The 18,791-nt window shown below is 48.2% G+C and overlaps 1 protein-coding gene across 2 annotated transcripts; it reads left to right on the forward strand.

Annotated features, from left to right (window-relative positions):
• Positions 1-1,332: 1,332 nt before the first annotated feature.
• On the forward strand, positions 1,333-7,617 carry C13H2orf72 (chromosome 13 C2orf72 homolog). Of its 2 annotated transcripts, none has more exons than XM_059278449.1 (3): positions 1,333-1,948; positions 4,320-4,436; positions 7,113-7,617. In XM_059278449.1, the coding sequence occupies exons 1-3, from the start codon at positions 1,333-1,335 to the stop codon at positions 7,250-7,252; spliced, it is 873 nt and encodes a 290-aa protein (XP_059134432.1). In that variant the 3' UTR covers positions 7,253-7,617. The 2 variants fall into 2 exon arrangements, with proteins under 2 accessions (XP_059134432.1, XP_059134434.1); XM_059278451.1 differs by having other exon boundaries at positions 4,323-4,436.
• The last annotated feature ends 11,174 nt before the right edge of the window (positions 7,618-18,791 follow it).

Consider the following 18,791-nt stretch of genomic DNA (forward strand, 5'->3'; position numbering starts at 1 on the left):
TACTTCATAACTATAGTTTTGCTACTGTTATGAATCCTAATGTAAATATCTGTGTTTTCTGAGACTTAGGACTTAGGTCACCTCTGTGAAAGGGTTATTCAACCTCCAGTGGGATCTCAACCCAAAGGTTGAGAACCACTGCTTTAGATTCTGGTCCATGGGGAACAATAGCCCTACACTACATCGGGCAGTACCCGGAATTCAACAAGTAGTTGTGGGAATGGTGACCTTGATCCATTTGAAGGAAGTGTTGGAGGTTGAAAAGGAGAGCTGGGTAGAGGAGGTATGCCCTGCATGCCAGTTAACGCTGGTTGTCAACACACTTTAGAATCACCTGGGAAATCAGTCTCAAGGCGGGATTGTCTAGAACGGGTTGGCCTGTGAGCAAGTCTGGGGGTGGCCAGGATTACCTTGATTGACTTAACTGATGTGGGGAGACGCAGCCTGAAGTGGATGACACCATTCCTTGGTGTGTGTTTGTGCACAAACAGAGCGTTCATTTCTCTTTGCTCTTGACTGTGAGTGTGATGTGGCTAGCAGTCTGGAGTTCCTGCCTCTGTCGCTTCCCTGCAGCGATGGGCTGCAGCCAGGAACTGTGAGCTAAAATGAGCCTTTTCTTCCCTCCCTAAGTTGTTTGTGGTTAGGGTGCTTTTATCACAGAACAGAAATGAAGCTAGGACGCCATGCTTCGCTTCCCTCTCCCGGTCTCACCCACTCTTCTGCTCCATCTCAGTTCCAACGCGTGCACCAAGGAAAAGCAGCCCCGAACCCCAAGCCCTGTAGGACTCCCCCAAAATAAACATCAGCTTTTGCCGAGGACCTGGTTTGAGTTCCCAGCACTCATATGGTTGCTCATAACTATCCACAACTCCAGTTCCAGGGATCAGACGCTGGTACCGGTGCACATACATGCAAGCAAAACAAGCAAAACATTCATACACATTAAATAAATAAACAAACAAACAAACAGATAGATAAATAAATCTTTTTGAAAAATAAATAAATAAATATGCTCCGGGGTTCAAAATAATTTTTACCTTGAGCGGGTACGTTTGTGAGTACGTTAATGTCCACTCACCCTCAGCTCAAAAGCCTGTTCTACTAGGTGCTCAGAAAGTATGTACTGGGTGTCTGAATGAATGAATGAATGAATGAGTGAGTGAGTGAGTGAGTGAGTGAGTGAGTGAGTGAAAGATACTCAGTGCTCTGGGGCAGGAGTGCGCTGGGCGCAGCCATGGAGCAAAGGGGTCGGGGAGGCTCGGCCCTCGGGGGCGTGTCCGTAGAGGCGGCCGCGGAGCTCCTGGCCCCGCGCAGGAGGCGGCGGCGGCCAGCATGGAGAGCGAGCTGGAGGCGCTGGCCCAGCAGCCGGCGAGCCCGGCCGAGCCGCTCTTCCAGGCGCTGGTGGAAGCTGCGGGCGGCCGCGGGCAAGTGCTGCTGGTGGGCGAGCTGTGGGAGCGCGAGCAGAGCCGCGCGCTGCTGCAGGACTTCTCCCGCGCCGTGTTCCCTCCGGAGTCGGAGCCTGAGCCGGGCAAGCCGGGCTGCGCAGAGGCCGGGAACGCGGTCACCGCAGCGGCCACAGGGCCGCATCGGGCTCCGGGGGCGAAGGCAGCGCGCGTCATCTGCTCGCCGCTCGTCTTCGCGCTGTGCCGCTCCTCGTCGCTGGCCGCCCGGGAGCCGCGGCGCCGCCTGCGGGAGATGCTGCGGGATGTGCGTGGCCGGCGGCGGGAGGGCGCCGCGCTGGTCGGGGTCCTGGTGGCGGACTCCGGAGCAGAGGACGCGGTGGCGCCGGGACTGCAGCTGCTGGAGACGCTGCTGCGCACAGTGTTCGGCCGCCAGGTGGGGGGCCCGGTGCAGGCTGCCGTCTTCCATCCAGGCTCCCCGGCCTCCAGCCTGGCGGTCCAGCAGGCGGCCTGCAGGGCCCTGCAAGCCGCGGGGCCAGGTCGACCAGGTGAGGCTGTGCGGGGTCGAGCTGGGTATGGGTGAAGGCGTCTGGGGAAGCCTTCAGTCCCTTTAGATCGGTTGAACCCCTTTAGGCCACCCAACTCCGTTGTGCACCGAGGTAAACTGAAGCCCGGAGCAGGGAAGTCCCTAGCTCAAAGCCTTTCAGCCTGAGGTGAGCTGGCTCTGGACAAGAAGTTGAGTTGGTCAGGCCAGATCCAGACTGAGATGGGGAACAAGGAGCCGAGGGTACAACTGGTCAGTAAGTGGATATGAAGTAGGGTTGAACTACTCTGAACAAAAATGTAGGAGTTGGAGACTGGGGATAGGGGAAGAAGATGGAAACGTCTCGGGGTGCAAAAGTGTGGATGGTGTGCGTGGAGGATGGTGGTGAAGAACTTAGGCGGAGAGGGGGTGACTGGAGCTTTAGGACACGGTGCAAATACGGTTGTCGCAGGAATTTTGGGAGAGGGTGAGCCGCGCCAGGAGGCTCGGTGTGGAAGGGTGGAAGGCGGACACAGTTCCTGGCAGAGGCACGAAATAAGTACCAGTCGGGAAGGTCGCGAGGACCATGGTGACCTCAGTGATTCCTGGCTTCCCGCCTGCACTGCGTCGCCACTGATCGCTGGCTGCCTTGCCAGGTGTAGCGGGGCCACTTTTTCCTTCCACACTCTAAAGTGTAGACAGGGGTGTGAGAGCTTCCCCCAGCCGGGCACTGCTCCATCACAGACGGGTCAGATGTCCCAGGCAGCAGGTTTTGCAGGAACTCTGCAGTGTAGTGGGATTAAAATGTGGACCTTCAACGGAGCTGCGTCAGACACTGGGAGATCTTTGCTCTGCTCAGCTAAAGCTCCCTTCCACTTGACTCTTTATCATAGTAAGCTTCCGAGTTAATAAGTGGCTGTGTGGGGTGTTCCGGGGCATCTGCTATTGGCTATTAGCCAGCCCCTGGGAGACGTCAGACCTTTCTCATGGGGAGACACTATCTGATGTTCCAAATGTCACACTTGCCAGCCTGGCAAATGTGTTTCCCTCACTGGAGGCTCTTCTAGCCTCTGGCCAATTTCCCTTCTGTGGAGGCTGGGCAACTTCCAGCATCCTGAAAAGTACCCCAGGTATATTCCTGTTCAGATAATACCGGGTCAGCTGATTCCTTACGGGGCCTTGAGGGAAGGAAGGGAATTCAGGCAAACTCTCCCTAGACTAAGTAAGGAGCTGGCACCTAGAAAACTCTCTAAGCCTTCTTCTCTCAGCTCTCAGTTTCTCCAGCCACGCTGAACTCTGGCCATGGTGTTGCACCCATGGCTGTGACCCAACCTCTCTCCTCTTCTTTCTGTAGCTCGCCCACCCCTCGGTTCAGAACGGAACTTCTGAAAAACCTGCACACTCGCTCCCGTTTGCAATTCATTAGTGAAATTTCAGAATCTGTGGTCTTTGGCTCTCTCAGCGACGACCAAATGGTTTTGTCACTGTTCTCTTGTGAGTTTAACAACTCTAGTATTCCCATTTCCTAACACCCTGCCTGGCATCCGAGATGGATGACTAAATCCTTGCTTTGAAGTAAACACTAACACTCTGGAACATGGGACCTTAGCAGAAGTATTGTCTTCTGCTATACGCAACTCTTGCCTGCTTTTATAACAACACACTGAGAAAAACAAAAACTTCTACTAATGAGTCAAGGTCATGAGTTAATTATAACTCCTCATGCATCCATTTCCTGCTTTTCAAATGTTTTATGAAAGTCAGGCATGGTAACCCACACCTTTAATCCTAGCACCTAGTAGGCAGAGGCAGACAAATCTCTGGGGGTTTGAGGCCAGCCTGGTCTATACAGTGAGTTCTAGGCCAGGCTAAGGAAAGAGACCCTGTCTCAAAAAAAAAAAAAAAAAAAAAAAAAAAAAAAAAAAAAAAAAAAAAAAACCCTTTTGGTGTTCAGAAGTAGTCTGAAGCAAGGCACAATGATGCATGCCTGTAATCACAGCATTTGGGAGGTTGAGGCAGGAGGATGGAAAGTTCAAGGCCAACCCTGGCTACATAGTGAGGTCCTGTCGCAAAAACAAATGAATAGATGGATGAACAAACAAATGAAGAAGTGATGTGGGGAAACAAGGAAAGGAGGGAGAGGTTGAACTAGGACTAAAGGAGAAATGACCGCCCTCTTTGGTATGCAGTTGTGATTGATTTCATGTCATTTTGTTGCCATGGTTTCCCCCAGCATGTGCACATGTCACAGAAATGTGTGAGGCTGAAGTGAGATAACCAGACAGATGAAGGCAGGGCGGTCGGAGGTCGAGACGCCTGGGTTGCTGAGGAAAGTCTCTTGGTTTGTGAAGCAGGCATTAGCTGACCTCCGCCTTGGGGATTTGGACTCTTTCTAGCAGAAGGTGCCTGGGAAAGACCCGGCTTCCCTGGCCTACTGACTTGCTTTTCCTGGGGTCCTCGGAACCAGAGGAAGAACCGAGGAGATACCACCTCCTCCCGAGGCCCAGCTCAAGGTAAGTACATTGGCTGCCTGCTCCTGAGTGAATACAGAGGCCTTAAGGACACACTTTCTCCATGCTGAGAACAGCACAAGCACTCGGTGCCTGTCCCTCCAAGAGGGCTCGGGCAGGGTCAGGCAGAGTTCCTGCCCCAAGAGTCCTCCTCCCTGGTGAAGACATGAAGAGAGCTTTAGGACAGGAATTCCACATGCATACTGGGGGATAGGGAACAGGCCAGTGTCCCCTGAAGAACTGTGAGTGTTAAGGAACTAGTGACATTTGAGCTGAGATACAGGGCTTCCTGTAGGCAGACACAGGAAGACTCAGAGTACCCTGAGCAAAGGCTGCTAGCAGATATCATATTGAGAAAAGGAAGAGCCCTCAGGGTGCTCAGGGCTGAAGTGCAGATGGCAATGGAAGACCTTGAGGTGTAGAACTGGGTCGCCTGGGGGCCAGGATTCCCTTCGGGGTGCAGGTCTTAGACACAAGCAGAAAGCTGGCAGCCTGTGGAAACACACAGAGAAATGAGAGGCCGATTCCAGCTGGAGGGGACCACAGCAGCCCTGAAGGGGACCACAGCAGCCCTGAAGGGACAGTGGATGCACAGTGGACGCACAGAGGCTGTGGGACTAGAAAGGAGGTGACTCTCACCTAGAGTGGTTTCCAGGGTGGAGCCATCTTGCTGGTGAGTGGAGGTGAGGAAAGAGTGGAGACAAAGCATGAGTGCTGCTGTAAAGTAAGCTGGGATTGTCTCCCTTGTTTAAAACTGACCGTGCACTGACCTCGTGGCCTTCTTACACTGCCTAATCACTTGCTACGAACAGTGGCTTAATAGAACATATCCCGGGCTAGGTGGATGGCTCAGAGGTGTGCATGCACGCACGCACGCACGCACGCACGCACGCGCACACACACGCACACACGCACATGCACACACACACTATTATACAGTATTCCCCCACACTAAATAAATATAAAAATGACATATATTTATTAAGTGGCCAAAACCAAAAATTGAAGATGCTCAAAGCCCTTCTAAATAAATAATAAAATAATAGAGTAGTAGGTCTGGGGAGATTGCTCCGTGGTTAATGCAATTGCCAGGCAAGTATGAGGATGGAGTTTGGATCCCCAGAAACCCACTAAAAGCCAAGAGAATGTGCCAACGTGCCTGTAACTCCAGCCTTGGAGGGAGGAAGCAGAGGAGCCACAGAGCAGGCCAACTAGCAAAACTGGCCATACCTGCAAGCTCTGGGTTTGATAGCTAGACCCTTCCTCAATGAATACGGCAGAAGAACAATGGAGGAGGAGTCTTGATATCAACCTCAGGGGACACACACACACACACACACACACACACACACACGCCCTGGCACCCACACAAATGCACCCACATACATGAAAAGACATACACACATGCACATACCACACATAAGAAAAATGGGAGGGGGACACAGTATGTATGTATAACCTGTGTACATCCTCCTGTACATTTTAGCCATCTCTGGAATATTTATAATCCCTAATACAGTGTGAACATTATGAGAGTACTTGTTATACTGTATTTTTTTTTTTGTAGATTTATTTTTTTTATTTTATGTGTGTGTTTAGCTTCCATGTATGTATGTGCACCATGTGCATATAGTGCCCACCGAGGCCAGAAGAGGGTGCCAGATCCCCTGAAACTATAGTTACTTACCTTTGTAAGCCACCATGTGGTTACTGACTGGGAACTGAACCCAATTTCTGCAATAATAGCAAGTACTTTTAATTGCTGAGCGCGCGCGCGCGCGCGCTGCGCGCGCGCGTGTGTGTGTGTGTGTGTGTGTGTGTGTGTGTGTAGTTTTATAGAATTTTATACAACATCTTTTATTTTAAACAAAACAGAACACCTTTTTTGTGATTCTGGGAGATGGACCTACAACCTCACTCTGAGCTACAAGCACAACATTTTATTGTTGTTTTATTTGGTTTTGCTTTTTAGAATATTCTTTATGTATTCCTTAACAATTTTATACATGTTGTTTGGTTTTTGAGACAGGATTTCATATATTCTACGTTGGCTTTGAACTCACAAGGTTTCCAAGTATAACCTTGAACTTCTGATCCTCTTTGCCTTCACCTCCCAAGTACCAGGATACAGGCAAGCACAATCACACCCAGTTGATGTGGTGCTGGGGACTGGCCCTAGGCCTTATGCATGCTAGGCAAGCACTCTACCAACCCCGTTCTTAATGCCCCAGCATACATAGAAACCATAGGTTGTTTGCCTTGTGCCTTTTTCGAATGCTGACTGAGGGTCAATTGCAACAGTTCAGCTGCAGGTCGGGAAGCCACAACTCAGCCAGTGTAAGCTGTGTGGAAACGCATTCCCTCTCATAAAGATAGTGGAACCGGCTTTAGAGGTGGTCAGCATTGGCCCAGGAGCTCACAGGCCCCCATTAAGGACATGGGCCTTTTCCTTCTCTCCACTGGCCCATCATTTCATCCTTAGCCTGGTAATGAGATGGGGGGCAGGAGTCCAGTGGTCACTCCTAATATGTCCTTGCATAAACACCTAAAAGTGGGCTTGCTGGGCGAAGGGGCGTGCCTTTTTGAAAAATGCTTTTAGACCTGTATTTTGCTTGACTTTTTACAAAGTGCTTGAATATTGCCTCATAAACTTGATCTTTTCATTCTCAAATGTTCCAGAACACCTCCAGGTCCCAGAGGAGGAGCTTGCACTGACAGCCATATTTCCCAATGGAGACTGTGAAGACCGTGGGAGTGGATCTAGAGCCCAGGATGGAGTTCTCCACATGCCACCCGAGCCCTTAGGGGACACAAGATGAAGGCTGGACCCCGAGACTGGCCCTAACCTGCACACTGGGGTCTGGACCTTGGCATTGAGTCTCCGTGTCACAGTGTCGACCTCAGCAGATGGTAACTGACTGACCATGAAGACCCCACTTGCTTGGGGGCCACGCTCCCACTGTTGCCATCTAGGGCCTGTGGGGCCTGCTCCGCACTGCGTGCTTTTCACTCTGTGATCAGGGTGCGGTGATGTTGATCTGTGCCTTCATTTCTGTGAGCCAAGGAGACACTGTACCACTTTGTCACTCTGTCTGGGGTTTCTGTTTCCCGAATGATTGAGGGGGCTCCCGGCCCAGTGGGCTTTCCTCCAGGGGCTGCACCTCCAGGCAACACTGGGAACTTGTGTGAGGGTGATTGGTGATTAGTGGGATCTCCCAGTGTGTAGGACGGTCAACCACCAATAATTGGTTTCCTCAGAATACCAGTTACGACCCTTTTGAGAAATGGAAGAGCCAATCCCTTCCCCCTGTTGTTCTGTAAAGAGATCCCCCTTAGGTTTCCTGGGACCTTAGTTCCCAGAACAAGCCAAAATAAAGACCTGACTGTTGCCGTGAGGGGGCCTGCCAGGCCAGAGCCAAGATGATCTGTGTGTTGCAGGGCCAGAACCAAAAGCGCCTTGCATGCTGTGAAAAAAAGCAGCCTTTGTCTTTCTCGTGTGGACACTGATTACTGTGCCAAATCCGTTGTAGAAAAGTTTGCTGGGAGCTGCCTATAGCACCAAGGAGGGAGAAAGCCAGAGTGTTGGGGTGTTCAACTAGATCTCAGGTCCCAGCCCAATTATTCTAGAATCTTCCCTGAGTCTGTGAGCCACATAGGTGGGTGATGTTCTCTACAGAGTCTGCTAGGCCATCTATTCATGTAGAGTCAACTGGGGAAATCAGTCTTTGGAAGGGGAAGGGCCCCTCTGGTTTTCCCTGATGTGCAAACAGCACTGTCAGAGGGACGTGGATAGATCCACAGATTCGTGTGATCCACTCTGAGACACCCAATTGTGCCATGCTTTGCATATCTCCCTGTGAGGAGCTGCATACCTTTGAGTCATAATTTCAACCCTTTCTGTGACAGTACCAAGGGAGGGGACCCTCCCTGCTCTATGCCTTGATTTCTTCTTGGTGATCCACAACCTACTCCTACTCCCTGTCAGTCTCATGGAGAGAGTATGAGATGCAGAGGGATGGCTTCTTCCTCGCGTGAGGGGGAAGCAGACATCATTCCAATAATGCAAGGTTGTCCCACAGGAACTGGTCCCAACTAGCATGTTTTATTCAAGAATAAAGCTGAGGCTGGGGGTGTAGTTCAGTTAGTAGAGGGATAGCCTAGCCTGCTAGTTTGATCCCCACACTATATAAAGTGGATGCAGTTCACATGCCTGTAATCCCAGTGACCCTGTCTCAAAAAGGGGGAAGGATTTTGAATTATCAATTGGACTTGATTTTGTTTTTAAATGGGGAGGGTGGTGTATTTGAAGCTGCTATATTTTTGTTACAGTGTTGACTTATGCAATCCTATATAATCATTCAGCTGGAGTTTTATTATTATTTGATCAAGGAAAGGGACTTGAAATTTAAGTTAGGAATTTGTCTAAGATGGAAATTACAGGGTTAAAAATCTTTTGTATTTGTTACCCATGTTTGAAACTTAGGAAAGGGACATTTAAATCAGCCGAGTTTCCTGGGTGAGGGAGGATGACCCTTCCTCTCCAGCCCCACTTGGCACCCATCCCCGCTGCACCTCACTCCCAGGAACTTCTGAGTTTGCAGCCTCTGGTCTAAAGGGGGATTTACACAACAGTCACATTAGTTGTTGTGGTTTGAGTTGCCTGTCCTGTCTTGTCACTGGTTGAAAAAGTCTTTGTACTGAGTCTGGTACTGAGTACATCTGTACTGAGTCAGATGCAGCAAACTGCATCCTGCTGTCCTGTCTTAGTACTGTTTCCCAGGGGACAGAAAGACTTGGGTTTCACCAGAGACAGCCTCGTGGGACCTTTCCAGAGGAAGGAATGAAGGTTGGAGACCCTTGGGAGCCATGTGTGAGGAAATGCCCGCCAACCTCCACTGGGTCCTGGGGTTCTAACCTGTAATATGATGGTAGTTCCCCTGCTTTTGACTTGAATCCTGGCTCCTTATATCTAATAAACCAGACAGTGCCTCACTGGCATCTGATAGAAGCAGAATGAGTCTTCCTTTTCTTCTCTAACACCGTCCTCACGGAGGCCTGGGGAGGAGGGAGTCTGAGCAAATGAAGTTCTAAAAGTTCTCCAGGCCCAGGTGATTTCTCCACAGCCCCAGCCCCATGGCTGCAACTGAGAAATGTATATCTGGAGAGTAGAAGCAGGTATTAAATAGAGTTATTTGTTTGTTTATTTATTTATTTGTACTTTTAACTTATGGGGGTGCATACATGCCACAGCATGTGTATGGGGCTCAGGACAACTTGTGGGATTCAGTTTCTGCTTCCATCATGTGGATCTAGGGGATCAAACTAGGTCATCTGGTTTGGCAGCAAAATACCTTTACCCACTGAACCATTTTACAGTCCCAGAAGTAAATATTTAAAAGGATATTCACTTTTTGATTTAAAGATAGCATGTGCTTTGATATACAATAGAGGGTGTGGATATGTATGCACATGTGTGCTTAACCAGAGCTAACCCAGGCCTTCATTGGCTTTCCGGCAAACCTTTGTAAGATTTGTGTCGTAGTTTCCTGTTCAAGTGTTTGTTTGCCTCCAAAGAGTTCCTGGTTTGTCAAACCAACTCTTGAGGAGAGAGTGTAACGGAACCAAACGTGGAGGCCCTGGGCCTGCAATGCAGTGAGCCCATCTTTTCCTGCTAGAAGCAAAGGCCAGACTTCAGCAGGATGATGACGACCACTGATCGCTGAAGATGTGAAGGCAGTCTGTGCTTCAAAATGCTGAGGATAGCCCGCCAGTGGTGGCACACACTAATCTCGGCACTTAGGAGGCAGAGGCAGGTGAATCTCTGAGTTCGAGGCCAGCCTGTGAATCCCAGGACAAGCCAAGGTTACACAGAGAAACCCTGTCTCCAAAAAAAAAAAAAAAAAAAAAAAAAAAAAGCCAGTGACAAGGGGTAGGGCTTGCTTCACAGGGACAGGTAGCCTGGACTTTGTCCTGTATGCATGGTAAACAGAGCCTGCCCTGTGAGTGGAGGAAGCTGGCTTTATTGAGGGCTGCACAAACACTCTGACCTGTTTTTGTGAGTTAGGGAATCAAGCATTGGGACAGAGGTGGAATTTAGCCAGGACAGCCTGCCACTTGCATAACCTTGGTGTTGGGACTAGGGGAGGGTGGCGGTACTGGACCACCAGGGATCTATACACATCCTTATCTGCCTTCAACCTTGAGCCCAAGTCTTCAGCTATGGTTCACAGAGTCACAGGAAGTAAACAGGGGTGGGGGAGGGGAGAACAGGGTGTTGGGGGGTCACATCCTAGGTGGGGCTGTGGCTTTGGTAAGCATGAGAACCCCTTATACCCTCTTCCCTGGGCTCTCTAGCCATGACTCCTACCCAAAATGTTTAGCAGGGCTTGGAGCACCCTGCTTGGTTCTTGTGACCAAGCCCTGGTTTTGAGATCTAGCTGCAAAAACTGTGTCTGTCTCTGTCTTAGTTAGGAGTTTTTAATGCTGTGAAGAGACACCATGACCACAGCAACTCCTATAACGAAAACATTTAATTGGGGTGGCAGGCTTACAGTTTCAGAAGTTCAGTCCATTATCATCATAACAGGGAGCATGGTGGCATGCAGGCAGATATGGTACTGGAGCTGAGAGTGCTACATTTTGCAAGCAACAGAAAATCGAAGTAGACACTGGGCAGTATCCTGAGCATAGGAATCCTCAAAGCCCTCCCTCACCAACAAGGCCATACCTACTCCAACAAAGCCACACCTCCTAATAGTGTCACTCCCTAAGAGATTTCGGGCCCCCCCCCCCCCCCCTGCGGTGGCAGTTGTATTCAAACTATCACAGTCTCTTAGCCCCAAGTTCCTTCTCTTCATTACCAATTAAAGAGGTCTTTAAATTGAGGTAGCTTGAATCATTACTCTTATTGTAGGCTAACCACTCTGACCTACAATCCCTGTGGACTGCCCGCTCCAGAACTCTAGATGTGGGGACAAGCTACTCTTACCTCTTTGGTCCCCAACAAGAGGGTGTCTCCCCTTCAGCCTATCCAGATCCAGGCCACAGGGACAGCTCCAGAAAGTAGGCAAGACCTTGAAGGGCCACGCTTGAATTGGAGGGCTTAAGAGAGATCTATGACAAGACACATGTGAAATGTTCAGTTTTTCTAGTAGCCACCTTGGGAAAAAGGGCAAAGAAGCAGGTAAGGTCAGTTGTAATCATGAGCATTCTTTGTTTTTATTCTTTGAAACGGAGTCTCACTAGGTAGCTCTTTCTGGCCTAGAACTCACTATATAGACCAGGCTAGCTTCAAACTCATGGAGACCCACCTGTCTCTGCCTCTGCCTCCCAAGTACTGGAATTAAAAGCATGAGCCACCACGCTCAGCTTAGTGTACTTTAAAAACACATTTATTAAATTTTGTGTGTGCCTGCGTGTATGTAAATGCATAATGTGTGTGAGAAGCCCACGAAAGTCAGAAGAAGCATTGAATCCCTAGGAATTGGAGTTACTGATGGTTGTAAGTTGCTGTATGGGTGCTAGGAATTGAACGCAGGTCTTCCGCAAGAGCAGTAAATGCTCTTAACTGCTGAGCCATCTTTCCAGCTCTTCGTTTTCTTAAATACAGGGTCTCCTGTATCCAGGCTGTCCTCCAACCTGTAGTTGAGGATGACCTTGAATCATTTTCTGATCCTATTTCTACCATTCTAGTGTTGGGATTACATGTGTGCGATACACCTGCTCTCTCTCTCTCTCTCTCTCTCTCTCTCTCTCTCTCTCTCTCTCTCTCATGTGTGTGCCCCAGAGGAGGACAAGAGTATACTTTCCTTCTCATTCCCTTAATACAGGGTCTCTCACTGAACCTGGAACTCACTAGTTTTTCCTAGACTGCTGGCCAGCAGGCTCCAGTGACCCTCCTTATCCCTCCCAGGGCTAGGGTAACATGTATGTGTGGCCATGCTTGGATTTTTATGTGGGAGCTAGTGCTATGAACTCGGGTCATAGTGCTTGGACAGCAAACTCTCTTACCCTCTGAACCATCTCCCTAGCCCCAGACCTGATTTTAGGCAATGCTGGGGATCGAATCTAGGGCTTTGTACATGCTAGGTAAGCACGCTACTAACTGAACTACACCCACAACCCATGTATACGTTACTAAGATCAAAATTGTATTTCAGTTGGAAATTACTAATAAAGCTTTTTACATTTTTAAAAGCAAACTCTCACTATTTAGCCCAAGCCAGCCTTGAACTTGGCTGTGTAGCTCAGGCTGGCCTTGAATTCTTGATGCTCCTTCGTCAGCCTTCCAAGTACTGGCATGACAAGTGTGAGCCCTCCACATTGTCTCCTCTGCATTTTCCATCCTGTTTTGCTAAATCACTGAACCCTGTGAGAACTTTAGAGCTTAATTCATGGCCAGCAAGATGGCTTAGCAAGTAAAAGTGAGCACTGCCAAGCCTTCGTGCCTTAGGTGGATCCCAGCGACCTACATGGTAAAAAGAGAGAACCTGTTCAAGGCCAGCCTGGTCTACAAAGCAAGATCCAGGAAAGGCGCAAAGCTACACAGAGAAACCCTGTCTCGAAAAACCAAAAAAAAAAAAAAAAAAAGAGAGAGAGAGAGAGAGAGAACCTGGAGCTAGAGAGATGGCTGAGCAGGTAAGAGCACTTGCTGCTTTCATAGAAGACCCTGGTTCAGTTTCCAGCATCCACATAATGGTTCACAGCCATCCATATCTCCAGTTCCAGGGAATATGATGCCCTCTTATGATCTCTTCTGACACCAGACACGTATGTGGTACACATACATACATTCATACAGGCAAAACATCCACACATGAAATAAGATAAATATTTAACATATGTATTTGTTTTCAGAGAAAGAACTAACTCCTGCAAGTTATCCTCTGATTTCACATGCACACCATGGCACCAAAAACACCTAATTTATATTTAGAGTCCATTAAATTCAGTCACAAGAATATTCACATCCTCAAAATGTTCCATCTCTGAAGCTTTTCAGTAACTGAATTGAGTATTTGTTCAATTGGGAAAAAATGCAATGAATTGAAATTAATCTGGCATACCAGTTGATTATATTAAATAAATAAATTTTCTACTTCAATATAAAAATGTAATGTCAACTGATTAAAATTAAATGCAATCTACAGTTTAGTTCCTTCGTGGCATTAGCTCATTTTGAGTGGTCAGCAGGACATGTGGCTGATGATGTATAAGTAGCTCAGTGGAAGAGCACTTGCCTAACATGCACAAGGTTCTGGGTTCACGCTCGAAAAATCAAACAAAAATTCAGTGCAACTGCTTTTACAGTTCATGGTGGGAACATGCTGAGAACCAGGAAGACACTGATGACTTACAGAGGGGCTCAGGTGATCTTAACTCCTACTTCCTGGGAATGAGAGAGGGAGGGGGGAGGGAGGAAGAGGAGAGAGAGAGAGAGAGAGAGAGAGAGAGAGAGAGAGAGAGAGAGAGAGAGAGAGAGAGAGAGAGAGAGAGAGAGAGAGAGAGAGAGAGAGAGAGAGAACCAGAGAGTAGCTTGTAGCAAAGAGCTGGAAGCTCGTACCCATCCCACCTGGACATTTCCCTGTGCCCCTCCCTCCCCTCACTCCACGTTCAGTGATCATTTGGTGCCTCAGTTTACCCACGCCAATTACAGCCTTGGAGAGCGTTTGGCCTTTGATCGAGCATCCACACGGAGAGATTCATGCCATCAGCTGCGGGTCATATTTCTGCTCCCATTAATAAAAATTTTATCTCTAAAGACACGTTGGTCGTCAATGAAGCAGCCCCAGCAGGGTGGCTGAGTTGCCTTGAGATCCTTGGTGGCAGGTAGACGGGTCTCTATTGGGCAGTACAGACCCGGAGCCGCGGGGCTCAGTGACTCCCAGCCTCTGCCACTCCACTGCAAGAGAGGCATGCTAGATCTGTGGTTCCAACGCTGCGGTACTGACGCCAGGGACGCCAGGGCTGCGGTCCTGGGCCGCGCTCCCTCTGCCGGCAAGGGGCTTGAGACCACCAGGGGGCGCTGTAAGACCCGCCAATTCCCTGCCAACCTGCTGCCCAGGCCTGCCACCCAGGCCCTAGGTGGGTGAGGCCACAGCGAACCTGCTTTGAGATGTTTTGTGGACCTCCTAAATTTTGATCGTTCTTTAAGAACAGTGCATCCTGTAGGAATTATTTCCGTCATTTCACTATGCCCTCAGAAGTAGAGCTCATTTGAATCCTGGAAAGGGCAAGATAGTTTTAAAGTCGTAAAGCTCAAATAAGTTTGTGGCAATGATAAACACTGAATTCAAACTGGAGACACGGTACTTCTCCCACACAGGGGAAACTAGCCACCCTTCTGCTTTCAAACTGTGCGTGTGCGTGTGTGCGTGTGTGTGTGTGTGTGTGTGTGTGTGTGTGTTCAAATTGAAGCACGTTGCGATTCAAATCCAGAGCCTTACTCATGCTAGGCGAGTGCTCTACCACTGAGCTACCCCCTAAACTCCGAAAATATTTTTTTTTGTTTTTTTTTTTTGTTTTTTGAGACAGGGTTTCTCTGTGTAGCTTTGTGCTTTTCCTGAAACTCACTCTGTAGCCCAGGGCGGCTTCGAACTCAATCCACCTGCCTCTGCCACCCACGTGCTGGGATCAAAGGCGTGCGCTACCACCGCCTGGCAAGATTTTTTTTTTTTTTTAAAAGATTTATTTATTACATATACAGCATGTATACCTGCAGGCCAGAAGAGGGCACCAGATCTCGTTACAGATGGCTGTGAGCCACCATGTGGTTGCTGGGAATTGAACTCAGGACCTCTGGAAGAGCAGTCAGTGCTCTTAACCTCTGAGCCATCTCTCCACCCCCCCACCCCCCCGCAAGATTTTTAACTAGTTGTCAACATATCAAATTCCAGAGTTAGGGCTATGATGCTCAGTTAGTTGTCAACACTGTACACATTTACTGTGCAAGAAGCCATGGGTTCCCTTCCAAGACTACAAAAACAAATAACTAACTGTACATACAGTAAGGCAGGGCTGCTCCAGGGTATGGTGGAAGGGAAGACTTTTACTGTAGATATGAGAGATAGCACAGCTGGAGGCATCTAGAAGAGTCCAGAGCAGACAGAGAAAGCAGTAGACAGAACGTGGCTACGGGGTAGAGTATGGTGGGGTGGGGTGGAGTGGGGTGGGGTGGGGTGGGGTGGAAGGTGGGGTCAGAGAGGAACAGAAAGAAAGGAAGACAAAAAGAAACGACCAAGAGAAAGAGGCAGGAGAGAGGGGGCCCAGAGAGCGAATGGCCGAAATGGCAGGTTATATAGAAATGAGAAGCTAGGGAAGAGAACCCATGAGCTGGAGAAGGTTAGGAGAGGGGGCAGGTAAAGGAGCTAAGAAGAGCCACAGGTGCACACAGGTATTACGGGTTAGCTCAGAAGCCAGCATTCGCTTTGGTATGCTAACAGGCACCACAGTTAGCCATTTGTCCCGTTTCTTTTGGACCTAACACTGACTAAAACTAAATAACTAAAAAAGTTGTGATAGCACATGGACTTCTCGTTTCTGGCTTTTCTTGGCGAAAGCATTGGCTTCACGATGTAAGCCTGCGCTTGAGCGGCAAGGCTGTAAGCTCCACAGAGCCGCTCGTCTGCGTGGGCCATGCAGCCTCCATGTCACAGGTCCTCTACTCCGTTACCGCCTTTGACGCTGTAGCTGTTACCAGCCTCGCGTAGTACTCTCATTCTCCCTCCCTCCCACCGAATCCTTTGTAGGACCTCGAGCATGCTAAACAAGCACTTTGCCACCGAACTGCCCACCTAGCATCCAAGCTCTGATTTTCTCCACAGTACGAGGGACTTAAGTTGGGGCCTCATGCATGCTACACAAGGGCTCTGCCACTAAACTGTATAACTGACCCCTGAGCTAGTATTTTCTTTACAGAGCTTTAACTGTTCATCTGAAAGATGGGAGGAGAAAGACCACTGGCCCAAATCATCGTGGCCAAATTAATTAAAGCAAACAATTGATTAACGCAAGCTTTTTAAAAATCTGTGTACATGGGCTGCCCCACCTAAGGTGGGTTCGAGAGATCAGCATTGGATGTGAGGAAGACAAGGCTTTTATAGCTCAGGGGTAGGGCGTTCTAAGTGGGGGGTTGGTTTACAAAGAAAATAGGTGGGGTTAGAGGAGCAGCAGAATATAAACATAACAAGTTAGTCCCTCCTGAAACAGACAAGGTTGTAAGGTGGGCACAATAAGGTAGTCATAACAACAGGTAGTCATAACAAGGTAAGTCATGGGTGGTCATATTACCTTTTAAAAAAAACGTAGGGTTGGAAGTTGGTTATAAACAACTTTTTGAAACACAGACACGATTTTTTGCCATTCCTGGAACAGGCAGTACAGAACCATTTGTGGTTAAGGTTACAGGTGAGGCATAGCCCAATCCTTGAGAGACAGAGGTTAATCATAAACAGGAATGAACCTAGGGTGTCTTTATTATAAGATGGCTTTTAAGCCCAAGATGGAGGCAGGCTGGTTCATCAGTTCACTCTTTTGTATTACCTGTTGGCAATTGTTTGTGACTTCTCTAGGGGTTTGGGAACACACAAGTGTCTTTATATGGGAGTACCTCTGTAGAATTGTACCCCAAACACTCAATTTGCTTATCTCTTAGGCATATCTGTTTGGTCAGTGCCTTTTGATTTGAGTCACTGGCCCTTCAAATGAGTTTGTTTTTAGCAAGCATGACTTAGAATACTAAATTATTCAAAGTTGACACACACACACACACACACACTCAAGTATGTCACCAATCATTTAATTTGCTGGCAACTGCAAAACATTGATTTGTCTCACTCTATTAGATTGCTTTGAGAAGGCCAATAGAAAGAGGTTTCAGGTCAGGCGGTGGTGGCGCACGCCTTTAATCCCAGCACCCGGGAGGCAGAGCCGGGCGGATCTCTGTGAGTTCAAGGCCAGCCTGGTCTCCAAAGCGAGTTCCAGGAAAGGCGCAAAGCTACACAGAGAAACCCTGTCTCGAAAAACAAAAACAAAAAAAGAAAGAAAAAAGAAAAAAATAGGTTTCAGACACCACTATCCAAAGAGTACCTTGGTGGGGCAAAGCTAGTAGCTTAAACAATACTGTTTACCAGGGATAAAACTAAATGGAAAAGGAAATAAGACTGTGAGTTTGTCCCCAGCAACTGCCTCCACAAACATATCACTGTTTACTACCAACCTTTATCAAGATTTTCTCAGCATTGACTATTGAAGTAAATCTGCTGTTGAAACTGCTATATGACTGATCTGAGAGATGGCTCAGGGGCTGCTCTCCAGAGGACGCAGGTTTGATTCCCAGCACCCACGGGGCAGCTCACAACCACCAGTAACTCCAGTTCCAAAGGACCTGATGCTCGCTCTTGGCCTCCAAGAGCAGTAGGCATGCATATGGTGTACGGACATACACACACATACACACACACACACACACACACACATATACACACATACAAAAAAAAAAAAACAGGAGAGTAAGTGAAAGTCACAGCCGTCACTTCAAAATTCTGAAGATATATTAGGACCTAGTTGCTAGGAGGGGAAGGGACCACTGGCTAGGTAGGAGGAAAGAATACGTGACATTGGGTTTTCCTTTGACATATTTTTTCCTATATATTGTCACATACTTCCGATTTTTGTCTTTTTTTTTTTGGAGACAGGGTCTTTCAACATAGCACTGGCTGTCCTGGAACTCACTATAGACCAGGCTGGCTTGAACTTACAGAGATCCCCCTGCCTCTGCCTTCTGAGTGCTGGGGTTAAAGATGTGTGCCATCACACCCAGCCATACCTCTACTGTTTAAAACATGTAAATGAACAGTATTAGCTGTTTCAAAAGTGCAGTTTAAAAAGTCTTCATGGGGGATTGGTAAATTGCTCACTTCGTGTCTGTGAAGCCCTGGGTTCAACTACAAGTATTGCATAAACCAGAAATGCAATCTCTGCATTCCCCAACTGGAGGCAGGAGGACCAGAAGTTCAAGGTCATCCTCAGCTACATAATATGTTTGAGGACAGCCTGGGTTATCATATAAGACCATCTCTGGAAAACTTCTCATTGTTCATCTATAATAGACTGATTCATTATTAATTCACTATCATAATAAAGTCCTATGAGGTTTTTGTATTTTGAAGGCAGGCTTTTTTTTTTTTTATTAAAAAGCCTTTTTAAAAAAAGATATATTTTAAAGGTTTATTATTTATGTGAGTATGTATGCACATGAGTGCAGGTACCTGTGGAGGCCAGAAGAGATCATCAAATCCCCTGGAGCTGGAGTTACAAGCAGTTAGGAGCTGCTTGATGTGGGTGCTGGGAACTGCACTT

The sequence above is a fragment of the Peromyscus eremicus genome, chromosome 13, assembly GCF_949786415.1.
Source record: "Peromyscus eremicus chromosome 13, PerEre_H2_v1, whole genome shotgun sequence".
NCBI lineage: Eukaryota > Metazoa > Chordata > Mammalia > Rodentia > Cricetidae > Peromyscus > Peromyscus eremicus.